Here is a 26,739-nt window from a genome sequence, read left to right as displayed (position 1 = left end):
GCTATAGACTGAGGTGCTAGAATATTTTTCAGCATAATGGAAATCTGGGAGACATCTAGGTATTTGGTGTGTGCTTCCTTCAGCTCTAGATAACCATCAACATGAGATCAAGTTATATTTATAGTAAACCTCAGTTGGTCCTGATTCTTGTGAGCATATTATATACCTGGTTAGGTGTCAGAATCAGCTGAAGAAGTTTTAAAAATATGGGTTCCCATGTCCTATCTTTCATGATGATTTGGAAGGTTAAAGATGGAGCCTCATATCTTCATAAGCTCCCCAGGATTCCAGTCCTGAGGTACAGCTAGGATTAGGAACTACCTAAAAAGTGCACTGACCCTTGGAAGCTGTGAAGAGCAGCAGCCGAGTTTGGGGTGGTATGTGCACAGTAGGACATGTGCCACCTGCAGTAGGAGTCTGTGCCCCTGAAATGAAATTATATTGACTTTAACTTCAATTCAGTAACCCCAGTCTCCTATTCCATCCTGCAACAACATTTGTGTTCTCTGTACAGAATCCAGGGGCCTCTGAGGGCCACATGCACATACACACATTAAAAAGATGGAATTTTTGAAAAACAGGATGCTTCCTAAAAGTTTCCCATCCCTTACAGTATTTAAACAGAAGCTGTCAGTAGAGATTCAGAGGGAAGAGGGACCAGGTGACTACTAAACTTTGGACTTTAAAGATGATGATTCTCTTTTCTTCCGAAAGAAAAAATGTCAATGAGGAGATCCCTCTGCCCTTAGCCAAAGAGTTGAACTGGCTTCTCACAATAATGAAGTTGGAAGTAGGATTTCTAAAACAAAAAGTTCCAAACTAGAAGTGATGGGCGGACAGACCTATTGATGGAAACAGTGTAGTGTTCACTGGCTTCTTCGGCTGAGATTCCTACTGTCAAGTTACTCTCAACTTCAAATATTTCATGAAAGGCTAGCAGCCTTTCGTCCCAGGGTTCTGGAAAGAACACCTAACTTGGACTAAGAACCGCTGCTGTATCCTCAGTACTGCCGCTGTTTTTACCAGTATCCCTCACCTTTCCTAGTAGAAGGCTCTCCTGATGCCCATCATTCTACTACTCCAGACACAGCACCAGAGTTCTGGGCACTGTTGCCAGATCCTCCACATCTAGTCCAGTTTATTCTCACATCTCTTGCCTTGTTTTGCTGGTTATCTCTCCATAGTGGAAGCCAGAGATACACGTGTAAACAGCAGGAAGATTTTCATCTTTATTCTTATCCTCACATGTCCACAGACCTCTGTTTATGTGTGAAGAAACTGAGCATTTGGGTGACAGCTTGTTTCTCTGTGGAGGATTTTGTAATAGTGCTTCCTGGGAGAGGGCAGTTCCAGAAACTTCTGGGGCTCTACACCACCTCTACTACTGTCTCTTGCCCTGTGTCACCTCTGCAGAAAAGGCAGCTATGTGCCCAGCTCTGTGGGCACAGAGGTCAGAGCCTTCCAAAGTCTCGAGAAAGCTGATTTCAGGAATCCCAAACTCAAGACACCAACTTGAAGCGAGACCTGGTTACCAGGACTCGGAAGAAGGCTGTGGATTCTACTGACTGAGAGCTTCACATCCTACCATGCTGGCAGGGGTCAAAGTCCACTACTGGCCTATAGGTCTAGTCACTTGTGTTCAACACGGCTCTTACTTCACAGTCTTTTCCTTTGGTCTCTTCTGTTTCTTCTGTTCCTCATATTCAAGTATTTTCTTTTGGAAATAATCTGTGGAGTTAGAGATACAGCTGTTAGAGGCAGCTAACCTGGCCAGGCAGGCTAAGATGAGCTCAAGAACAAGGGTCAGAGATACTCTCAATGTCTGCGGCCCATGCTCCCCCACTGTACCCACATTCCCCCCAGGATCTCCATGCCATCCTAGGCCTTTGTAGATCTAGGTATTCGATTAGGCTCCTACGGGGGCCTAAAACAGAATAATTAGTAGGAATTAGCTCTAGACTAAAACAGAAAGCAAAGGTCCTCCTACTGGCTGATGAACAGAGCAACGTCTACAAAACATCAGCCTTGGAGGCATTTTCTTAGGCTTCGGGATCTTCCTTTCCAACCCGGTTTGATAAGATCACAGCTGTTTTCGTGAACCTCTCTTAGAAGTGCTCTTCCCTCCCCTCCTAGGACCACACCTGACTTGGAGGCAGTGACCATCTGGGCTTGGGCTGATAGGGAGCTCTCACTGCGTACCTGCAGGAGGGTTCTTGCTCTTTTCAGCTTCCTGGATGAAAAGGGAGAAGAGCTGGGTCTTCACAAATTTCTTCACAAACCGGCGGTTGGCCTTAGAGGTCAGAGCCTTATAGAAGGCCCGTTCTTGGAAGCGGCCTTGCCCATTCGCCTCCCGCTTGATGTAGGAAGCATAGTGGCCCACAGTCTTGACAAAGAACTGCACAAAAGGCCTTGAAACGTGCTCATTGATTTGTTCAGAAGCTGCAGGGGATATAAAGAGACCATCTCAGGGGCAGCAGAAAGATGAAAACTTACCTCTAAGTGGCTTTCATTGCAGGCTGAAAGCTCTTGGGCAAGGGGTGGGGTGAGGCAGGGTTCATAATTACTGGTTGATGAAAATGTGAGACTGGAGATGGGGTCACCATTGCTTAGGAAGAATAAAATCTCATACTTGCCCTTTAGGATCAAGGCCTCTGGGACTAGCCCAGGACTGTGGAGTGAATCCCTTTTAGTTCTAGAAGGGAATTTTTGGGAATCATGCCCTTAAACTTTGGAGAAAGCCAGAATAAGAGGGACCTGGGACTTACTCCGTGACTCCTTGATGCCCTGACCAAGAGATTCTAAGATGTCATCCTGAAGCTTGGGTGGTAGGATGTCTTTTTCATCACCAACCTAGGAGAGGACAGAGTCAGAGGTCAAGCAGTCAGGGAGCAGGTGTGAAGTGTTGAACGAGAATGTGAGGCATGAATTCTACACCCCATTCCACCCCCAAATAATTGGCCACATACAAGAGAAACAAAAGAAGCTTCAACTCTAAACACTAGAAAGTCTCTGTCCCTCTGGTACTCGGACTATGTTCTTGCTCTAAAAGCACTAACACCGACTGCCTCGTGAAGTCACACTCTCCTTGAAAGAGATGAAGTCTTGTTAGCATACTTCAAGTTTTTTAAAGTAGTGTAACTTTGATGAGCCAAGAGTAATTGAGTTGGTTGTGGGTCTGCAAGGGATCTGAACCCAGACACTTACTGACATTAGGAAGGTTCCTTCACAAAGATTCACCAGCAGGACCTGAAATAAAAACGGGACAGCTTGTTTTCTCTCCCTTTCTCCGTTTCTGCCTGTGGCTGTACCTTTCAACCCAAGTAACAACAAAATCAGCATCTTCAGTTCTCATTTCCTGTCTGATACACCTTTCTCACCACCCACTCTTTCCTGAGAAAAGGGCATGAGGGTATAGGAAGCAGAAAATAGGGGAGAGAGCTAAGGAAGATGGGGTACACAACATGGGTAAATTGAAGCCAGTCACTCCCTTAATAAAAAAGCATTGATCATAGTAATAACTTCTATGTGTGAAGCCATACGTGCATGGCACACACTGTGCTCTGCACATCTTATCTCATTTAATCCTCCCAATGCTCCTGCAGAGGCAGCTACTGTGCCTGTCACGCAGGTGAGGAAACACCCAAAGAAGTTAAACTGCCTGAGGTGATACTGCCAGCAAAGAGTAGAACCAGTTTCCAAGCCTGGGTTGTGTTGTCCTTGGTAGTGCATCATTCTTCCTACAGTTCTTCAGTTCCCTTCTGTCTGGTGAGTTTTAGGACAGGGATGGGCATCTTTTGATTTTTTTTTTTTTAATGCTTACAACAACTTTATGTACAATTGCCTAGAATTCCATTTTTAAAACTCCCACAGGGTTTCCCTGGTGGCTCAGTGATAAAGAATCTGCCTGCCAGCACAGGAGACATGGGCTCGATCCCTGATTCAGGGAAGATCCCACATGCCACAGAGCAACTGAGCCCATGTGCCACAACTACTGAACCCAGGTGTTGTAACTACTGAAGCCTGCATGCCCCCCGCCCTGTACAACCGTAAGAGAAAAGCCCACACAGGAATGAAGACCCAGCACAGCCAAAAATATATGAATAAAAATTATTAAAACTCCCACAAGAGCTTTGGACCTTCAGCAGGGAAGAGTGAGAGGAGAAAATAAGCCTGGGCTCAACAGGAGGAGGGACGGAAAGGCAGTAATCACATGTTTGTAAGGTGCAGGTAAGACAAGCATAGGGTCGAAACTTGGGCGACCTGAGTTCTAGTATCAGCTCCAACACAGCCTAAGGGGCCTTCAGTCTAGACTGGAGAAGACCAATACGCATCCTGCCAGTTAGATTCCAACCTACAAACCTGTTTCTTTGAGACTCAGAGAATTTTCAAATCATTGAATTAGTTTCCAATATTTAAATTAAAAAATTTCACACAGAATTTGGATCCAGGGGTTCTCTGGAAAAGTCAGGAGCTCTAACGCTGATCCACATTCAGAGGGAACTGAGTTACAGCTGCCTCCTTTAGGCAAGGCAGGTGCTCAGCAGTTTATCATAATCCCCCAGAGCTTGTGTTGGCCATTTAAAATGCCTGCTGGGTCCCTCTTTTCAGTTTGTGACCTTGGTCTCGACAAGAGGGTGAGTGATCCCTCCATGCACCCTCTCCCAAATAAAAAGAAGAGAGAAATAGGAATGTGTGCCAAAAGACAGAGCAGGCACTGTAATTATCCATCATCAGGGGAGAAAAGTTGAACTAGTTCAGGCGTGAAACCACTTGTATACATACGCTCAGATGCCTTCATTTAGGGCAGGCTGTTCACTTTGTGGGCTGGGAGGTAAGAGCATGTATGAAGAATTTCTTTCTGAGGTTGTTCCCAGAAATCTTTCCAGTACTTGAGTATATTACTGTCTGTCCAAGGAGCCCTTCCAAAGAGCTGACCTGGGAGTCAAGGAATGCCCCATCTCTCTCCCTGACCTATCTCCCTGCCCTCTCCCATCCCTACCCCCTGACCATTTCATCAGCTGGGGCTCTTGGACAGCACAAGCTGGAGTCTGACTAGCCTTGGGGTGTCTCCCCGCCAGGCCACTGGGGGGGGAATCACAGCGTCCAAGAAGATGGCGCTGCAGCATCAGGAAGTTTCATAACTTCTGGGATTGGGACATTTATTGAGTCGTATTACTAAACGTGGGGCTGATACTCTGTCCCAGTTAGTCACAAGGCAGAGGTTGGCTCAAAGGGCATGTGTACTCAGCAGTTCTGAGGAGGGCAGGGCGGGCTGGGGAGGCAAGGAAGGGAAACAGCCTGCTTCTTTACTTCCCAGCAGCACTCTGTGGAAGAGGTGCTTTGCTTCTATCTCTGCTAGATTCCGGGATTGTCTGTGCAGCCTCGATAAGTGGATTGAGTTCTCTGGACCTTGGTTATTTCTTACGTAAATGGAGGAAGTCTTCCCACTAGGGCTGGTCGCATGCCTCCAGTAGCTTACTTCAAGGCTCTGCCACTTCCTTTTCTGTCTACACAGAGGGAGTCGATGGTTAGCCAGACCAACCTCAGTAGCTCTTTTGGCTTGAGATTATAGTAATGTGCTATCTCTTGAAAGTCTCTATTGACAACTCAAGCAAAGCAGAAGTTATTCTTCCAACACTGGAGGTAGGTTTATGTCATTAACACCCATTCTCACCACTGAGCTCTTTGGTGTATCTGGGGGCACTGCCAAGACACAGGAGGCTGACAAAATCAAAGGGGATTTGGACCCATATCCTCATTAACCAACTGAGCTTTGAGCTAATTGGAAGGATGACCCCTACTACAAAAAAATATCTGCATTTTCAAGACTGATTGTTTCCAGAAAGACTGTTCGTTCACTTCCAAGCAATGTGAATAAATTCCAGTGGGGTGTGTGTTGTACAGACCAGCTGTGCTTGTCCATTCAGAAGAAAAATGGGACACCCAGGGCCTGCTCACTAGGACTAGCTGGCCTAGTACAGTTGGGTGAAGCCCAAATAAGCCATGTGTTGCCCCTTAAGTCCAAAGGGAAATCATTCAGAGAAGGGAGCACTTACTGAGTATCAGCTATATGTCAGGCACCAGGCTAGGTGCTTTATGCTGATTTTTCCCCCTAGGATCCTTAGGGTCTAAACATTGCCACTCCAGTTTTACAGATGAGGAAGCTGAGGCTTAAAGAGGTTAAGCAACTTGCCACAAAATCACACAGCTATTAGCAGCAGAGGTGGGATCCAGATCCAGGTCTGCCTGGCTCCAAATCAGGCCCCCTTCTTGCTGCATCGTACCTCTTCCATGGGGCTGTCCAAAACCTCCTGCCGGAAGCGCATTTGGACTCCAACCATGAAGGGAGTGGGGCAGCAGACAGTTCCCAGCAGGCTCTCGGGAACCACGGGGATGTAGGTGTGGGCCCAGCTGAAGGGGTAGAGCAGCGCGGCAGTAGCGTGGATGCACTGAGACAGGGTGCTGGGGACAGGGCACAGAGAGTGAGAGTCAGAGGGGCCCCCAGGCCCCTGGCCCGCGCCGCCTCCCCACCGCCCGCCAAGGCTGCAGCGGCTCGTGCTGGCTGAGCCGGAGCCTCAGCGAGTCTGGGAGCCATGCCGGTCTCAGAGCTTGTGGCTACCCGATGCTGGGAGGGGAGGGGTGGAAACCAGAAGAGGCTGAGGCGCCCCTCGTCAAGTATGGGGCCTCTATGTGATTCTTCTTTTCCACTGGGGGTGGGGGTGGGGGTGGAGGGAGTGTCTTTAAAGAGAGGAGGAGGAAGAAGAAATGTCTTCCCTCTGTGAGGTCATTGATCATTGATGGAGCCCCTTTTCTATGTTCACCACTGTGTTAGGGATGTGGGTACCAGGAAGCAAAAGACTGGCCCTGCTTTTAAAGCACTCAGTGTAGTTAAGGAGACAAACATGGAAACACTGGGGTGTAGCAGAGAGGTCAAGTCTATTTCCTCCTTATCTCTCATCCCCAGGCCTTAACTCTCACGGCTCCCTCTGACCACTCGTGGTTATTTAAACTTATCAGGTTGGTGCCTGAGCTTGCTTGGGAAATTCCTGGATTCCAGGAACCTCTGACCAGCAATTCCCACCCGGAAAGTCCCCCTGAGAGGACTCCTCCACCCTTTCCAAGGAAGCATTCCCTGTATAATTATTGCCTAAGTCACAACTCAGACCCAAGTCCCCTCACGCCACCCTCCCTTTTACCCTTCCAACACACTAGCTTTAGTGGCTCTTCATTTCTCCAAACTGCCCCAAAGCCAAGGCCAACAAAAACACAGATGCGGAAACCTTGTTTCAATTCTTCGTATCAAGCTAGCACTTCCTGAGTTAGAAAGATAGAGTCTCTGAGAGTCTAGTCAAGGCTTAAGCTGACTGGAAGTCCCTTTCCTGACTGAGCAGCAGAGATCTGAAATATTCAGTGTAGGAAGGAAGTGGGGAGTGGTGGGGTTTCCCTGAAGAAAGTTAACGCCTGAGAGGTGAGTCCTGCCAACCTTTGCCTGTCTCCAGGCCAGTTGACACCTGGAGTCCCCTTCACTTTGACCCTAAGGGGCAAAAGCCAGAATCCCAGCTCTAGCCACAACAGAAACGTCTCAGTTCCCTACAGCAGCAGTCCCCAAACTTTTTAGTACCAGTAACCAGTTTCATGGAAGACATTTTTTCCACAGACCGAGGGCTGGGGTTGCGGGGGAGGGGTGGGATGGTTTCAAGATGATTCAAGCACATTACATTTATTGTGCTAATGATAATCTGTATTTGCAGCAGGTCCCCAGCATTAGCATTACCACCTCAGTTCTACCTCAGATCATCAGGCATTAAATTCTCACGAGGAGCATGCAACCTAGATCCCTTGCACGCACAGTTCACAGTAGGGTCTGTGCTCCTATGAGAATCGAATGCCGCCACTACTCTGACAGGAGGCAGAGTTCAGGTGGTAATGGGAGTTGGTGGGGAGCGGCTGTAAATACAGATGAAGCTTTATTCGGCTGCTCACCTCCTGTTGTGTGGCCCAGTTCCTACCAGGCCATGGACCAGTGCCTGGGGGTTGGTGATCCCTGCCCTACAGGGCCAAGAGTGGAAGAGCTATGTCTAAAGCAAGATATTTACACAATTTCCCACAAGGATTAGCCCACAACTGGTGCCTTCTGGGGCTTCCCAGGCGGCGCTAGTGGTAAAGAACCCACCTGCCAATGAAGGAGACAAGAGATGCGGGTTCTATCCCTGGGTTGTGAAGATCGGAGGAGGGCCTGCCAACCCACTCCAGTATTCTTGCCTGGAGAAGCCCACGGGCAGATGAGCCTGGCAGGTTACAGTCCACAGGGTTGCAAAGAATTGGACATGACTGAAGCAACTTTGCACGCACACACGGTGCCTTTTTGGTTATCACGGGTTTTTACACAGACCCCACTGCCTCCCCAAATTTCCTTTCCTTTAAAACCCATGACATTCACCTGACCCTCTGGTCTAACATTTGTGTCCCTAAAGTGCTTTCCTTCTTCTTTCCTAAAAGATAAAACCAGGATTGTCAGCTCAACATAAGCAGCTTTCTCCATCCCCAGACATAAATGAGTCAACCTTCTACTGTCTTAAAATTTTTCTCCTGTCTCCATCTGTCATATATCTCCCCATGTCTTAATCAGACTTGAAGCTTCAAAGAGGCAGAGGCCAAGATATGATAGTATTCTGCTTCAACTATACACTATACAGGGATATACTCAACTATGAAATTATTATTAAGAAAAACAACTGGCATTTACCAGTATGGGCCTGGCAGGGTGCTAGGTACCTAAAGTGCATTACTTCATTTAATCCTTACTACGCCCTTATGAGGTAGGTACAGTCAATCTGTCCAATTACAGGTAAGGAGATCATGACTTCAAAAAGTTAAGAAACTAGGGACTTCCCTGGTGAGTCAGTGGTTAAGACTCTGCACTTCCAACGCAAAGGGTACAGGTCCAATCCCTGGTCGGGGAACTAAAGATTCCACATGCCCATGCATCCAAAAAATAAAAAAATAAAAGAAGTTAAGAAACTTACCTAAGGAACACCATGTTGCTAAAGGTAGAAGAAAAGAACTTGAATTGTTCTGCTGATTTCAACACCTAAGCTTCCTTTCAATCAGGAGTAAGTCTATATCCCCTTTAGGTCTAGGACCATCTTTTGTTTGTCTGTATCTCCCTGATGCTGGGCGTCTGGTTAACAGTTGACACACAATAAGTATTTGTTGAATGAGTAAATAAATGGACAAATGAAGTGTGTTTGCCACTAGGATAATAGGTTTGACCTCCATACCATTATACATACATCTTCCTGCCCTGTCTTCCCTCAGCCTTTCAGGAGTAGAATCCTCTCTGCATCCACCCTAACTGGTTTTCTCCTAGGCTGTCACAAGAATGCCTCATGCCCTTCTCAAAGCTAAATCACAAACCTCCTTCAGGCTTAGGCAGCGATCAAGTTTGGAGACAGGAACAGGGAATTACAACAGCTATTACAGCAGCTATTTTCTAGGCTTTAGTGCAGATCAAGACAGTGTGGAGGAAAGGTGAGCACACAGGTCCTAGAGCCTGGGTTCCTTGGAGAACCATCCCGTCTGCCCCCTGGAACCCAGGGATGCCAGTCAGTTCAGGGGACCTGCTCAGTGACTGGACTAACCTGAGACCTTCTGCCAAGAAGATGATTCTTCTTTCCAGCACTGCAGAGGCAAAGATCTGAAGGATCTGCTCAAAACTGAGGCAACGCATGAGAGACCTAAAATCCACGTGCTCTAAGTGGGAATCCAGGGGACGCGTCAGGGAAATGAACTGTCGGGAAACCAAAGAGAGAGGCTGTTACCACACTGAAAAATCACACAAGCCCCAGAAAGCTGGGTCTCTACCTACCTCTGCCCTATCCTCCCCAAAAGAGTATATCTGATCCTACCTCCCAGCTACTAAAAAACCATCCATGGTTCCCCTCTGCTCTGAGGGTAATGCTGCTGTAAACCTCTGTGTGGCTCGCAACACCCTGCCTCCCTCACCTCCTCCACCACCTTGCTTCCCCACATCAACTCCCTTCTGTTCCTTCCACATGCCTTCCTTCTTTCCTGCCTGAGGTACTTCCCTCCCCTAGGTTGCCTTTCATTTTAAAAAATACTTATTTTGTTTTATTTATTTATTTGGCTGCACTGAGTTTAAGTTGCAGCATGTGGAAACCAGTTCCCCGACCAGGGAATGAACCTGGGCCCCCTGCATTGGCAGCATGGAGTTTTAGCCACTGGACCACCAGGGAAGTCCCTCATTCTTTTGTTTTTTTTTAATTAGTTAACTAGCTTTTCATTGAAATGTAGTTGACCTACAGTATTTTCTCTCTTCATTCTTATCCTCCTTTATATCTTAGAAGCCTTCCTTGGCCACATAATGCAACACACGTTTCTCATCATTTTCTCGTGTAGCATCCTGTTTTCTTTTCCTTCCGTCAATATAATTTTCAATGATCTATTTATTTGTGTGTTTATTTATTTAAGTCTGTCTCCCCCACTAGACTTTTAGCTCCATGAGGTCAGGGACCACATTTGTTTTATTTACCATTTTGTAGCCAGAATCAGCTAGCTCAAAACTCAACAGTTTTTGAAAAACTGAGATCATGGCATCTGGTCCCATTACTTCATGGCACATAGAGGGGGCAAAAAAAAAGGAAACAGTGACAGACTTTATTTTCTTGGGCTTCAAAATCACTGTGGACAGTGACTGCATCCATGAAATTAAAAGACGCTTACTCCTTGGAAGGAAAGCTATGACAAACCAAGACTATATTAAAAAGCAGAGACATCGCTTTGCTGACAAAGGTCTGTATAGTCAAAGCTAGTATTCATGTATGGATGTGAGAGTTAGACCATAAAGAAGGCTGAGCACCAAACAATTGATGCTTTTGAACTGTGGTGTTAGAGAAGATTCTTGAGAATCCCTTGGACAGTAAGGAGACCAAACCAGTCAATCCTAAAGGAAATCAGTCCTGAATATCCATTGGAAGGACTGATGAAGCTCAAACTCCCAACACTCTGGCCACCTGATGGGAAGAGCTAACTCATTGGAAAAGAACCTGATGCTGGGAAAGATTGAGGGCAGGAGGAGAAGTGGGTGACGGAGGATGAGATGGTTGGATGGCATCATCAACTCAATGGATGTGACTTTGAGCAAACTCAGGGAGATAGTGAAGGCAGGGAAGTCTGGTGTGCTGCAATCCATGGGCTCACAAAGAATTGGACATGACTTAATGACTGAACAACAACAACGAGCTGGAAAATAGTACAACTTGGGGCACAGCAAGCCTTCCACACTTATTTTTTGAGTAAGTGAAGAAGCCTAACCCCTCCCCTTATTCTGATATGGGAAAGCCAGAGTTCAGACGGACACACAGAATATCCAGAATACCAGGGGTCAAGACTGGGATTCTTAAAATAATTTTCTATTTGCTGCTTTGTCTGTTTAATGTCTTAAAGCAATAGCATCCCCAGTATCGAATGGGTGGGGACTCAGGGGTGGGGATGGGTGATAAAAAAAGACAGGTGGAAGCCATAGGTAGAGATAAAGGACAGACACAGGGAGATAAGGGAGGTAATGGTGAAGAGCAGCAGTTTGGGAACTGGAGGCAAAGGCCATTCTAGTACTGGGAGCTTCCACTTACATAGTTTATTATTTAAAAAAAAAGATCTTGGTTACTTGAGCAGTAACTAGGTCTTTGTGAGCATCAGCTTGAGGAAATCAGAGAACTGGGGTTTGACTTTAAGTTCTGCCAATAATTTTAGCCAAGTGCCAGGCCCTGTCTAGCTCAGGTTCTTGTAATGTTAACCTGGTAAATGGGCACACTGTGATGGGAGGTGCTGCTGGAACCCGCCCCCTCCACCCAGGGAGGGTCTCCCCCGTTTTGCTCACCCACCTCAGTGCCTGAGTCAGGGATGAAGCTCTTGAGGGTGACAGTCTTCCCAGGAGCGGGGAAGGTTGCCTCTCGGAGGCCCTGCATGAATGGGTAGATGATGGCCATGGAGATCTGATGTCTCTTTTCCACTTCATCCAGGATCTGTATGGAAAAGAACCACAGGAGACATGACTCGAGGAATGCTCCCGGGCTGCCAGCCAAGATTGCATGTGTAAGGTTGCTCCAGCCAATCCTTAACTGGGTTCTTTCCTCTTGGCAAAAACCAGTCTGCTGTTTATCTCCTGCACACGACCTGATGTTTTTCCTAGCCTTCTTCTTTTCATCCTCTCTCTACCAATTCATATTCCTCCCTTCTCCTAACATCAACCTGAACTACCTTCCCCAGGAAGTCATCCTAGAGTAAACTCCTCATTCATGATGGTACCATGTTCATTTGTGCTAGCTGGGGCCTAGAAGCTGGGCCTTTTGGGTGCCACTCTGACCTCCAACTTCCACTGGAGACTCCCCAGGGTCAGGAACGGCCTCCATCTGCAGAACCCTACACAGATGAACCATCCGCCCAAGCAAAAGCTGATGGAGTTTATTGCCTTCATCCCCCAAGGGGTCTGTCTGGGGCAGAGCACACTGATGCCCTTTCCTGGCCACCAACACATGCCCCATGGGCTTCCCTGGTCGCTCAGTTGTAAAGAATCCACCTGTCAGTGCAGAAGCTGCAAGTTCGATCTCTGGGTCGGGAAGATCCCCTGAAGAAGGAATGACAACCCTCTCAGTATTCTTGCCTGGAAAATCCCATGGACAGAGGAGCCTGGTGGGCTATAGTCCATGGGGTTACAAGAGAGTTGGACACAACTTAGCGACTAAAACAACAACAAAGAAGAAGAAAAAGACATGCCCCATCCATCCTGAAGGACTCCTTTCTAACCCCAGCTCAGGTGTACTGGCACAAGAAGACCTCAACTTCCCCTCTATCCTGGAGGGAATCAGAGGGAGTCCCCCAAGCCCCGTTGTATAATTGTTTTTATATTTGTTTAGCATTCTGTCTTCTCCATACATCATGTTAACCTGCACCTCACATCAACCCATGAGACAGGAAGATGAGGCATCATTACATTCATTTGACAGATGACGAATCTGCAACTCCCAATTTCTAACCTGAAGCTCTTCTCATGTTCTACTTTAGCTGCTTTCTTACCTTGCCTAGACTCGAGGGCAGTGAACTCTCTGCAGGGGAGACAGTCTACTAGTTTGAGTTCTGACTTTTCTCTAAAGCCAGGTGAAGCCCAAGCCCCTCTCTGCCTGAGTGTCTCCAGAGTGCCTCGCCTGACCCTGACTGTGGGGGAGGAGCGCCTGGAGTCCAGGCAGGGCAGGCAGCCAGGGCAGAGCTGGAGGCCAAACAGGCCCGACAGGACTGGCGGAATCCTGGTCCACCCCTACCTTGGAGAACAAGCCGAAGCAGCCAATGCAGCTGATGATGCAGTACACCCTGGGGAGGCGAGGACCACGGCCGGCGGGCTGCGGAGGGACAGACAGGCTCCTTCAGTGCCGCAGCCTCTCCAGGGCCTCTGCCCGACTGCGGCTGATGCGACACAGGGCTGGGGGCTGGGGCTGGGGGATCCCACTCCTGGGACGGGCAGCTGGGAAGGCCAGAGCAGTCACAGAAACCAAAAGACCGTGGCCTTGAGGGGGCTGGTTGGCTCACGGGCAAGCACTGCCTCTGTTAGCACCCACAGCCTCAGGGGTTGACAAGGAGGGAGCAAGTGTGTTGTAGAGACAAGAAACAGCTAGGGAGGGTGTGCCATAAAAGTGACTTGGGGAGACCCAAGGATTGAACCTCAAGGTCCCAATCTCAAGCTAGGCTCTGGGAGGGCCCAGGGGCCAAGGCAACAAGGCCTAGATAGAGATGGTGGAGAGCAGACTAGAATGAAGCCTCCCACAGAAGGGAACGGTTGAAAGCTGGGAAGAGTAAAGACCCAACCCCAGCAGCAAAGGTGCCCTCGGTGGGTGAGGAGGGCTGCGTGCCTCCGTTCTTGTGAGGTTGCCCAGGGCACCAGCAAGGCAGCAGGTGCTGGGTTGTGCTCTCTCTTTGCAACCGCCTCTGCCAAGGAGCCTTGGCTTTTACAGCTGAGGCTGGAGCAAACCCAGCTGTGGGGCAGAATAGGATGCAGAGAGGAGGGGGCATTCTGAGCAGCACAGACCAAGAGGCGCCTGCAGTATCCAATCTTCCTGCTCCCGTCCACGTTGGTCAGGACGAACGAGAAGGTCTCCCTGAGGAAGAGCAAACAAGGGCCTGGTTTGCACTGGGCTCTAAAGCAGGAAGGTGGTCGACATCAGGGGGGATGAGCGGGGAGAGGAGGGCCATGGGAGGTGCTGAGTGATCCTGAGAGTAATCATAACAGCGGTCAGTTTATGTAAAGTGCTTACTCTAAATGCATCATCTCATTTAATTCTCAAAATGACTCTTTGAGGAAGGTTCAATTACTAACCTGACTTTAAAGATGAAGAAACTGAGACTCTGAGGGAGTATTTCTTATCCAAGGTCACTCAACTCATAGTGGTAAAGCCAAAATTTGAGCTCAGGCAGTCACACTCCAGGACTCATGGTGTAAAGGGCTTTGCCATGTAAGGATCTCATTCATGACCAAAGGACTTCTTTGGTGTCCATCTTTTGCCAGAGGCAGTCAAAACAGTGACAATCACTTCTAGGAGAGGAAGGAGAACCTCACCCTTCTACTGGACAGAAGGGACTGGTTAACCTGTTTAGTTAACATCTCTTGCCTCGAGAGACCCCAGGCAAGATATTCAAAAACAAATCAACTCCAGTCCCTCCCCAACAGGAAGGAAGCTGGTGAGAAATCCAGATGGAGGGGGCACAGGAATCACATGGTTCACACTGTCCCCTTCTCCTCCAATCTCAGGCCCCTGCCCAGAGCCAAGCTATTACCTGGGACACTCAGTCAGTGGGGCCCGCTCGTTCCCATCTGGGAAGCAGAACAAGGGGATGGCTCCAAGCAGCCGCTCCTCCTCCTCTTGTTGACCCCGAAGCAAGTTCTCTCGCTACGATAGGAAAAGAGACAGGTGGGTGTGGAGGTAGGAGCAGGTGGAGAGGGCTTAGGGTCTGGCGAGCTTCTTTGGAGGCTCCTAAGCAGTCTGCGAAGGCAATGGCACCCCACTCCAGTACTCTTGCCTGGAAAATCCCATGGAAGGAGGAGCCTGGTAGGCTGCAGTCCATGGGGTCGCTAAGAGTCGGACACGACTGAGCGACTTCACTTTCACTTCTCACTTTCATGCATTGGAGAAGGAAATGGCAACCCACTCCAGTGTTCTTGCCTGGAGAATCCCAGGGACGGGGGAGCCTGGTGGGCTGCCATCTATGTTGTCGCACAGAGTCGGACATGACTGAAGCGACTTAGCAGCAGCAGCAGCAAGCAGTCTGAGAATAAGCTTTTCCACTGGTGTGCAACCTAAAGCTTGCCTCTGTGCCCATCACTGCATGCAGACTGCATTCTGGGTCTGGGTGGAACAATCCCAAGGCTGAAACAGCCACTCCTGGGCCAAGTCTACATGAACCTGAGTTGGACTTCAGTATCCCTAATGGTGTTCATGGTCAGGAAGGGGGCCAGGACCACGCTGAATACAGAAAGGCCCAGAGACCGCCCAGCTTCCTGGAAGGACCACATCAGAGAGATACCACATCTGAGAAGAGAAGCGGCCGGCTCAGTTGCCTCACCGTCAGGGTTAATGAGAAGGGTGCCTTGACCCCACCCCTTCACCCGCAGCAGGACCAGACAAGAAGGAGCCTGATGCTTGGGCTGGGGCCATCAGCTGTGTGCCTGCCCTTCCCTTTCCCATCCCAGGGAGGGGATTCCTGCAAGGACCTCTGGCAGAAGGTAAGCTTCTCAACAGGGTGGCTGAGGATGGAATTGGGAAGCCACTCAGTCGTGTCTGACTCTTTGTGACCCCATGGACTGTAGCCTACCAGGTTCCTCCGTCCATGGGATTTTCCAGGCAAGAATACTGGAGTGGATTGCCATTTCCTTCTCCAGGAGATCTTCCCGACCCAGGGATTGAACCCGGGTCTCCCACATTGTAGGCAGATGCTTTACCGTCTGAGCCACCAGGGAAGTCTTAGAAGGTCCCCCCAAAGGCAGAAGAACTAACCTAGTTTCCTGGCTAGGGAACCTAGGTCTGTTCCCCACAAAGAGGCCAGACCTAGATTCTGTGGATGATAACGGAAAACAGGGCTGGGTCTGAAGGAAATGGGAGCAGTGAGTTCAGGGCAGCTCCAGCGGAGCCCGGGCAGGGTGGGTGGGGGAGGGAGAGGGCACACCCCTCCCCATTGCCCCTCAAACAGCTGAACCCTCGGCCCCTGGTGCCCCTTCCTTCAATCCTTACCTTGGGAAACTGGTAGATGATTGTGGGCTCATAATCTTCCCCTGAGTGCTTTTTTTTGAGAGAAACCACGAGGAGGTATTCAAAGAAGTGCTGGCCTCCAGCAAAGTTGGGTAGATAGTGCTCCAAGGCTCTTTCTGGTTCCTTCACTACTTCTCCCACATTGTCCTGGGGAGGTCCTGAAATCAAGACAGCAGGGCCCATGGGTATTTCACTGATCCGGGTTCCCAGTGGAGGCTGTGGGATTCTGGCAACATCCACATCTTCAGGCGGCCAGGCCCACGCCGAGGTCCCTGGAGCTGGCCCAGTGCCTCACATCCCAGCACGGGCTCAGAGCCAACTGGGCAGTTTCTGTGCAACTGCAACATTTGGAACCACCAGGAGTCAAGAGAAGGAAAGAAACCACTGATTCAGAAGCCAAGAAAATGTACCAGGGAGGCCACCTGGGAGGCCCGCAGTCCCATGTAGTAGATATCCTGCCTACCTGAAGTAATACACCCCCCAAGTCAACCTGGACTCAAGAAATCAGAACAGGCCAAGGGCCACGTGGCTGTGACCACACCAACCCCCACAGAGGGCATGACCGGCTCTAAAAACCAACAGGGGAAACCTCCCGGCTCGGTCACATGGGAGAACCGCGTGGAGGATGAGATAGAAAAGGAAGAAGAAAAAGAAGTATTTCAAGGGAAGAAACAGCCCCACTGAAGAGGGCCATCCTGGAAAAAAAGGAAGTGGGTAATCTAGTCCAGACCTGCTCGGTGTAGAGGCAGTCGTTTGCGGAAGCGACTGAGGATCCCGCCTCCCGCTTGTCTTTCCATCTTCTTGGGCCTGTCAGGCATGGAGTGCCCCCTTTCCTCCAATACAGACCAGCTAGAGAAAGCTTGAGAAACCACCTGCCGGTTCAGTCTCCAGCAATGACTCTATGCAGCCAAGCCACACGCTGTCTTCCAAATAGGGGAGCGCTGTTTCCATCCTGTGCACCCAACGGTTGAGCAAGAAGACTGCGGCGGGACCCAGGAAGGCAGCAGAACGCCTGCAGTGACAGAGGCAGCATCCTGGCACTGCAGCTCAGACCTCAGCTCCTCCCAAGAGCCCCAGGGTGTGGTGAGAGAAAAGGTCATAGGCAAACACCCCCAGAGCCCAGCTGCTACTGGGCTAAGGGCTTTTAATTCCGGGCTGAAGGTTGTGCAATGGATTTATGTACAACCTCCGGACAAGGAAGAATGCCTGATAACATCAGACTGTGAGCACTGGACCTCATCAGCCCCAGGACCAGGATCATAAATCTCCATAACTGATCCCTGATCCTTCACTTCTTAACCTCTGCACTGCCCCCTGCTGCACTCTGGGATGTCTAGGACTTCAAGACTGCAAGCAAGAGCACAGACCAAAGACTCCTCGCAGCAAGGTTGCCACGGCCTCCCCTGATTAACATCAATAGACTTCACCTCATCCATTATCTAGGTGGAGAAATTGTTCAAGCAAGAGCAATTCCTGGATATCAGCACAAACCTAAAAATCTCCTCTCCTGGTGGGGAAATAGAGAACAAAGTCCATCTCTGGGCTGGAGAGTTCCTGATATCGCAGCAGGATCTTCCATGGTGCATCTCTCACCCCCTGCCATATGTCCTAAGGCAGACTTGTCTCGCTGGGACGTGTGCCAGGGATCCAGCAGAGAACCCCTCCCCCAGATAGAAAGCACTGACTTAGGACATTCTCCCTGGCCTACAGGAGGGGACTGGTTGCATCAGCAGCCTGAGGGGCACTCGGTGGAATGGAAAGCATCTGGGTACTGTCCACTCCACCCCTACTCCTGCTCAGTCTTTTTTCCCAGATGGTCCAGGTCAACAGTTCTACACAAGCTAAAAGCGGAACAGCTGGTCCCTGGGGCTCCAGTGATGCTGTGTCTGGAGGCTGGGGAAAAGAGACGGAATAGCAATCCATCACCTGGGATTCTCACATAAACTCTTTTTTTTTTTTTTTCATGGGCCTTTTAAAGACCTTACCATGATGTTTGAGACCTCATATTAAATGACTGGCTCAAAACACAAAACAAAAACTCCACAACTGAAATTGACAAAGATTAAGTCAACTGCAACTCAACTAACTCATAAATGATGCCGTAAATTATTCTTAAATACAAACTTTACCAGAGTTACACAGGCCATAGTATGTCAGCATCATAGTGCATGGCTTTGTATTTGGCTTCCCCACTTCCATGTGTGATTTTGAACAAGTCACTGAATCTTTCTGTGCCTGTTCCTTATCTGCAAAATGGGAATAATAATGGTGCCTACTTCAGAGAAAGAAAGAAATTGAAGTCGCTCAGTTGTGTCTGACTCTTTGTGACCCCATGGACTACATGGGCTCACATAAACTCTTGAGTGTGTAAATGTACATGGTAAGAGAGAAGGACTTGCCAAGATGCTGTCCCTAAGAGAAGCCTGGCAGCAAAAGGGTTTGATGCCAGTGTCTGCCACTCCTGCAAAGAATCAACAGCCTTCTGCGAGAAAAGTGGGGTGCTGAAATAAGGGAGACAGCTGCTTGCTCTTAATAGCTCCAGACCTGACTTCTGTGGACTAGTAAAATCCGTTGTTCAGTGGCCCAGCCATGACGCCTGGGGAGAACGACAGTCACAGTAAATAAGAATGTTACAGTCACTGCAATGGTGAGAACAGTGACCCGGAACACTCAGATCCGTCATCACACATTACTTGCAATCTGCACGGACAGGTTGCACAATACTCACCACCAATCTGAAGAACAGGCATCTCCTGATCAGACGGGGAAACTGAGGCACAGAGTAATTCAGGGACTACTTAGGGAATACAACAGAATCTCTTGGGGGTGGGACTTATGAGAGTTTCATGTTCATGCTCCTACCTTCTGGATGCAGTACACACTAAACATCTCACAGATGTGGGATGCCTCCTGTTTGCAAAAGGCCTTGGGAAGCAAAATCTTTTCACTGATCATTCTGGAACCTAAGGAAATGATTTCTTTCCCTAAATTGTTTGGGTTGCATTTTCAGCCCATTTCTTCCTGCTTTATTGGAAAAGCCAAGAGAACAGCAAAACTCACAAACTCAAGCAGAAGACTGACTTTTGGGCTGCAGACCAAGAAAATCCAGAGAAAAAAAGATTGCTTCCTTCTCCCTCTCAAAGGGAGTTAACAACAGAAGAGAAAATGTCCATCAAACACAGGTTTATAATGGGTCATCTCATCTAAGGGCTTCTCACTAAACAACAGCAACAATCTCGTTTAATCCCCAGTGCCCTGGAAAGGAATCATTATCTTGAATTTTAAGTAGAAGAGGGAGCCACCCTTTCTAGAGAAGTCAGAAGTCTGGTTACACTTGTTCCTCCACCAGGATGCCCCTCCCACAGCCCTCTGAGGAAAAGTCCCAGAACCAGCTGGAATATAGGTGAGGAGACTTTCTGGGCCCTCGGTCTTGAAAGCTTCCTCTTCTAGCTCAGCCGCTCTCAACCCAGGACCATGCCACTGCTCCCCAGAGGATGATTTATACTTGCATCTGTGCACGCACGCGCACACACACACACACACACACACACACACACGCACATCCTCCTACCACACAGTTGCCTTGGAACCAAAAGGGCAAAAGAGGGAGGGGAAGCTCCAGGGAAGGTGGAGAATAGTACAGAAGATGAAAAGAGCACAGTCTCCTGCAGGCTGCGTGCCAGACCTCAGGACAGGTAATACCGGCTGTGCATCTCACAGGTCCTCACTGTCCAGGAAGCTCCTCCAGCCACAATTATCAGCCTTGTTCTGGAAACAACTGGAATGTTTCCTCTGGGTTGCAGAAGCAGCCATTCACACAGGTCTCTCTCAGCCCTTCCATTCACACAGGCTTCTGAGGATTGAGCGAGACCAAGGAGACACCAAGACAGCGTTCGGCAGAGAACAGAGGCCGCCAGCCCCACCCTGCCTCTGCTCCAGCCACCTCTCACACCCAGGGCTCTGTCTCCACCTATGGTCTCTGACCTCTCTGCCTCAGCACAGGCAGAATGACCAGATGATGGAAACCTGCGTTCAGGGACAACGGGCCAGGGCTGGGGTGGGGGCAGGGGTAATGGCAGAAGGAGCGCTGGTTTCCCCCTCCAGGTCTCCCCAGCTCTGGCGCTTGGAATAGAAGGAGATCTCACTCACTCTTTGCACTGCAAATGTTAGAAGGGGTGGGCTGTTTGGGAATGACCCCTACTTTTCCATTGGTTCCCTGCTTCTCAAAAGGTGGGACCTCTGGACAGAGTAAGAGTTGTGGCTGCTGAGCCATAGGACTGGCTAGTGGGAAGCAGCAAAAAAAGTGTGCTGAATGAATAAAAAAAGAAAATGAATTCTGAATTCCCTTCCTTCCAAAACCCAGCGCTCCAGCTGAGAAGAAAGGAAACGAATATTGACTTCTAATTTAATCCCTACAACCCTGGAAGGGAGGAATCCTGGCTTCTCTAAAGGGGACTCAGGGATAAGGGAGGTTTAACTTGTCAGGTTCCCAGGCTCTATGGAAGCAGCTCAGCCGGCTCTACCCCGGCTCTGCCCCAGGCCACACTCTCCAGGCCTCCTTGTCGCCTTTGGGTGCGGGTGTGGGGGGGAGGGCGGGGGTGACGTAGCCGGTAAGAGCGGTTTTGTAGCCCGCGGCTCTGCGCGGGGCAGAATCGCCGGCTCCCACGAGGGGAGTCCAGGGGTGGGGAGGGACGGGGCGGGGCGGTGGGCGGCTGGGAGCAGAGGCAGGGTCTCCCGTGAGGGCGCTGCAGGCACCCTGCGGTTGCCCCACCAGCTTCCTGGCTGGAAGGACACGTGGCCCCGGGGCCCCACAGCGGTTTCCTTTGGCTGACAGCCTCCGCTTCACCCCCGCTGGCGTGGCTTCTCCTCTGACCTCCTACCCCTTCCTTCCCCATCCGCCCGTTTCCACCTCTACCTGCGCCCTTTCTCTCTAGCTCGCCTGACCCCTGTCCAAGCCCCTGGAATGCCCCCTAGACTGCTCCCCGATCGATCGCGACGCTCTGCAACCCCTGCCCTGGCCCCCCGCCCCCGTCGCCTCCCGTCCTGGTCCGCGGTCCCCCGGCCGTCCCCGCGCTCTCGCCCGGACGCGCCCCGGCCCGCACTAACCCCAGCGGCCGCGCTTCAGCCTCAGGCTGGCTCGGAGGCGGCGGCCGAGCCCATCCATGGCCCCTCGGGTGCCGGGCGCCCGCTCCCAGGTCCGTGGCGGCCCCGCCCCCCAACTCGCGACCTCCGCCGGCGCGACACTTTCACTTTCCCGCGGGGGGAGGCCGAGGGAACCGGCCTGGGGCGGGGCGGCGCACCTTCCGGACTCCGGCCCAACCCCCGGCGCACCTGGGCGGGCCCGCTGTTCCCTGGGCCCCGGGCGGGGCGGCGTGCGGTGACAGAGGGCACCGACGCGCGTCCCGGAGGGGCGGCACCACCTCGCTCCCACCCTTCGTGGGGCGCCCCGGAAAGTGTGACTTTCCCAGCCCCGCGTCTCCGCGAAGGCTCCCTCTACCTCCGCGGCAAGCGCGGGGGGTGCCCGCTCCGAGAGCGTCGGTGCACCTTCCAGGTGGCTGGGGCACGTACCCCAGAAGGAGTTTTCAGCGACTGCACACCTCTCCAACCCCTTCACCTCTACCGCCTGCAAGGGCTTTAGCCTCTGTCCAGTTGCAGATCTCTCGCTGTTTGTCCTTCTCCGCGGGGCGCGTATCCCTGCGTTGCTCTTTTCCCTATTCCACTTCAATTAAAGGACCGGAGCCATGTGGGCTCCCGAGGAGGGGCTGGAGAAGAGGCTTAGGGCCTGGATTCTGCCCTCCATCCTGCCTGTTCTTGGGCAGTTCAGTCAAAGGAAGGCAATCCCCACCCTGCCACGGCAGAGATGTGAAAGTCAAGAATAGAAAAGCTCTCCGTAAACTCTACAGTGATGTAAATTTAAGAGATGGTGATAATAAAATGATGCTAGTGATGATGACAGCTGCAGCTAGCCACACTCCCCTTCTAATCCCACATCCCAATACAGCCTTTCAGCTCCTCCTCCGCGCCGCTCATCTTTATTAGCTTCCATACACACCTAGAAAAGTGTGTCAAAAATCCCCTGATGCTGGGAAAGATGGAAGGCAGGAGGAGAAGGGGACCACAGAGGACGAGATGGTTGTATAGTATCACGGACTCAATGGACATGAATTTGAGCAAGCTCCAGGAGATGGTGAGGGACAGGGAAGCCTGGCGTCCATGGGGTCGCAAGGAGTTGGATACAACTGAGCGACTGAGCAACAACATACACACCCAGATTTCAAGCTTGTGCTGTCAGAAATGAAAATTTGCATTTGATAAGCTCCACTTGCTCCCAGAGGGGTCTGCACTGGTCCCCCTCTGCTTCCCAGGATCTTTAGGGAAAAGATAGGGAAGTACAGAGTCCATCTGAAATTTCTCCATTCACAGAGGTTTTAGCCCAGTTTAAGGTATGGGAGATGGGGGGAAGAGGACACTGTGCAAGAAATATGTCTGGGATCTATAGCAATGACCCCCAGACCCACAACCCCTATCCCTTACATGCGAGGCCTCCAGGTGACTTTTAAGTCACAGACTGTGGGTGAGCAGGAGTGAGCCCTGGTATTAAACTGTCTAGCCTTAACCTGGAGGCTCTAAAAGTTGCCTCTTCTCTGGGCCTATGCAATTCTGTACTTAATTACATAGCCTGTTTCTGTTCCCTATTCTCTGTGAATTCCCACAGACAAGGACACATGTCTTCATCAAGTGCCTTCTCTTGGCTGCATTTGTGTCTTAGGCCTCGCTGTGTAAGTACAGTGGTTGTTCATGATAAACTTCTCCAACTGGTTGAACATAACTGTGCCTCAATTTTCCCAATCTATTTTATGGTGGTCTTACCCAAACTACTCCCTTCCTTTAAAAACAGATGAAGAAATTTGTGTGTAAGTACACCATAAAGTTATGTACAAGAATGTTCATGTCAAAAGTTTTTTGAAATAGCCTTGAACTAGAAATAACATCACACATCCATAATTAGTAACACGGATGAATCACAACATTCTCTTGCAGTGGGGGTACAATATAGCAGTAAGAATGAATAAACCACTACTGTATGCAATAGCATGGCTACGTCATACAAATATAATGTTGAGCAAAACAGCCAGACACAATAGAAGACATATTTTAAGTTCCATTTATGTAAAGCTAAAAACAAGCAAAACTAATATATGGAATGAGAAGTCAGGATGATGCTATGTTAGGAAGGAAGGAGGAAGTAATAATTGAGAACGTCATAGGGCTTCTGCGGTGCTAGTAATGTCTTACTTCTTAACCTGGTGGCAGATGCATAGGTGTGCTCAATATATGGTCATTCTTTGCAGTATATACTTACATGTACTTCTTCCTGTGCATGTGAAACTAAAAAGTTGTTTTTTAAAAGTATACATTAGGATGTTTGGATGATATAAATGGAGGCCTAAGCAAGTTGAGAGTACTCTTGACCCTTGACCTGCAAGAATATCAAACCAGTTAATCCTAAAGGTAAACAACCCTGCAGCCTGGCGCGCTGCAGTCCATGAGGTCACAAAGAGTCGGACACGACTTACCGACTGAACAATAACAAAGCAAATTGAGAATTAATTGAGAAGTTATTGGGATGTAAGGAAGTGGAGTTAGAGGGAGATTTGGGTTTAAAGTGGGATAAAGTGGGGAAGATGAGAACATATTTACAGAACAGGGGCCGGAAGCGGGGATTGGCAGGGAGAGGTAGAGTAAAGGAAGTGGTAGGTGGAACAAGGTCTGAGAGGGTTGAGAAGATGGAAGGGGCTTTGGCAGAAGACTGGCTTTAAATGGGGAAAAAGCTTTATTTGTGGGAAATGGTCATAGATATTGATCAATTTGTAGATGAGGAGGTGAAAAGTTAAAGGATAAAAAAGGAGGGCTCAGTTTCAACTAGAAAAAATTCCACCTCCCCCCGCCCCTCCATTCTTGTAGTTGCTGCCTCCCACTCTATCCCTCCGCCTATTGTCCCAGAGACTGGCTGTGGAGTGGAAGAAAATGTGCCAGCCTTTTCTTGAAGGTCTTGAAAGGAAGCCAACAGGTAAGTGTTATTCAGGAAGGCAGCGTGGCTTGGGTGCAGAAAACCCACAGCAGAATGACTTGGGTGCGTGGACTTAGCCCCAGGCTGATGCTTACTTGCAGTCTTGGGTTAGGCTTTTCCTACACCTCACTCACACTGGAAAAGACCCTGATTCCGGGAAAGACTGAAGGCAGGAGGAGAAGGGGACAACAAGATGAGATGGTTAGATGGCATCACTGAATGAGTCTGAGCAAGCTCCGGGAGCTGGTGATGGACAGGGAAGCCTGGCATACTGCAGTCCATGGGGTCGCAAAGAGTCAGACACGACTGAGAGACTGAGCCGAACTGATACCTCACTCTCCTAAAACAACAGAATCACTTAGCAGGGTGCTTGTGAAAACTAGAAAGAATTGATATGTAATCCAAATATAGAAACTTCACATATCCCTTTAATGCACATGTAGTCTCAACTCTCTCTTTTAATTGCAGAAGTACCATCTATGACCAGGCTCCTGTTTCCAGGGATTTCTGGGAAACTGTTAAGAAGTATTTACACATTCTGAAAATGAATTCTGGTAGTTGCTTGTCATCAGAATCTGCAATAGGGAAGCAAACTGTTACTTTCTCCTTCCTCAGTTAGGCGTGTTTGTCTCAAGACAACTACTGCTCTCCCCTGTGTCATTTTGCCCAGTTTGGACATTGGCCCTATCTCCTATTCAGTAAGGTGATAACAGAGATCAGGAAATAAGATTTGTTAGGACTTTGCTGAAGGTTTTGTGATAAGAAAAGTTTATTTTTACGAAACAGAGAATTTCAAAACTAAGTATCACTGCTCTTGGGGTTTGCAGAGGGGTCTTGTCCTGGTACTTCTCTGCCTGCCCCTAGGTCTGCCCCCATGTTGTAGGGACCAGCAGACCTGACTGCAGAGGAAATGCCCTGATCACAGACCTGCCTCTGTGTTCACATTCAGCAGGGGACCCCTGCCCCAAAGGACAGGATGTGATCCTATCTTTTGGCACAAAGTATCAGAACAAAACCACAGCAAAATACATCTCCAAAGAATGGATTCTTCAGTACAGAACAGCACTGTCCATAGTCCTGTACAATTTCTCTTCATAACTTGAGATGCACAGAAGCTCAACTCTTTCTCTGTTCTTCAAGCCACCTTGGAGTCTGGCTTCTGATCTCCTGCAAAAAATGACTTGAACAACAACCCATACATCTGCTAGAATAATCAACAATAGCCAGAATTAGCAAAAGATCTCTGAATATTGGAAACAAAGACCACCTTTTACATTCCCACAAGGAGATCCTGAAGTCAAAGTTCTCAAACCTCTCTCCTGGACTACAGTCTCTGCTCTATTTGGATAAGTTTGACCAAACCTGATGCCTTCTCTCTATTTCAATCAGACAGACCTTCCTATTATAACATCAGATCACCCTCTTTCCTTTGTTTTCTTAAAAGCACTTAAAAATTTATAGCTATACATGTATTTTTGAGATTAGTTGTTCAATTATTCTCTCCCTTTATAGAGTCGTCCCCAGGAGACATAGATCGTGTCTCTTTTGCTCATCCCCATGTCCCCAGTGCCTAGCACAGTGCTGGGCACACATTAGGTAATCAGTAGACATTTCTTGATTGAATAAATGAGTGAATGACAAGGTGGATAGTCTGCCCAAAGTGTCTGCATCTAAGTAGACATAAAGTTTATTGGAATATTTTTGGTCTTTCAAGTTCTTTCAGGGCTAACACTAAGATTACCTAACTCCCAGTCTCTCTCTCTTTTTTTTTCTGGAAGAGTCTTTGATCAGATCTCATTGATCTGATCATGGCAGTCCCAGTCTCCTTTCTTGAGAATGATTTATAGCAGGCAGGTGACTCAGTTCTGGTCCAATGAAAGGTAAGGAGGTCTATCCTAGTCAAGGGGAAATCTGCTGGAGAGGGAAGCCAGGTACAGCTGGGCTGGCAGGAGCCTGGAGCGGCCTCAGACCTGTATTTCTTGGTACCTGTCTGTGGTAACAACTCGTCTTACAGATTAAGGCAGTGAGCTTTCTAAGTGTATATTACATGGCATCCAACACAATTACACACACAGGTAATATACAAAAAAACACAAGTTTCACAAAACAATACCAGTCCTACTACATGCAATGTACTTCCACTTTTTTCTTCCATTCTATAATTGCATTAAAAATATGGTTATTTAAGGCACCCTAAAATGATGTTATCACTACCCAAATGTGTATAATCTGCAGTTCAAAGCATTTTGGGGAGGGAGGTTCAAAAGGGAGGGGATATATGTAAACCTATGGCTGATTCATATTGAGGTTTGACAGAAAACAACAAAATTCTGTAAAGTAATTATCCTTCAATTA

General features: G+C 49.1%; 1 protein-coding gene across 6 annotated transcripts; it reads right to left on the bottom strand.

The window, feature by feature from the left end:
• Positions 1–1,215: 1,215 nt before the first annotated feature.
• DENND2D (DENN domain containing 2D) lies at positions 1,216–21,575 on the bottom strand. 6 transcript variants are annotated; one of them, XM_061121170.1, is made up of 14 exons: positions 21,420–21,551; positions 20,016–20,166; positions 17,186–17,325; positions 16,296–16,471; positions 14,845–14,957; positions 14,099–14,168; positions 13,338–13,415; positions 11,904–12,044; positions 9,642–9,790; positions 6,285–6,462; positions 3,205–3,246; positions 2,766–2,850; positions 2,200–2,439; positions 1,216–1,728 (listed from the first exon to the last, which is right to left on the bottom strand). In XM_061121170.1, exons 1-14 carry the CDS (start codon positions 21,475–21,477, stop codon positions 1,652–1,654), a joined length of 1,698 nt encoding a protein of 565 aa, XP_060977153.1. In that variant the 5' UTR covers positions 21,478–21,551; the 3' UTR covers positions 1,216–1,651. The 6 variants fall into 6 exon arrangements, with proteins under 6 accessions (XP_060977153.1, XP_060977156.1, XP_060977157.1 ...); XM_061121173.1 differs by lacking the exon at positions 20,016–20,166 and having other exon boundaries at positions 21,420–21,561; XM_061121174.1 differs by lacking the exon at positions 21,420–21,551 and having other exon boundaries at positions 19,999–20,123.
• Positions 21,576–26,739: the final 5,164 nt, after the last annotated feature.

This window comes from Dama dama, chromosome 20, assembly GCF_033118175.1.
Source record: "Dama dama isolate Ldn47 chromosome 20, ASM3311817v1, whole genome shotgun sequence".
NCBI lineage: Eukaryota > Metazoa > Chordata > Mammalia > Artiodactyla > Cervidae > Dama > Dama dama.
The sequence above is the reverse complement of the archived record's forward strand: the minus strand, read 5'-3'. Positions and strand labels throughout refer to the sequence as shown.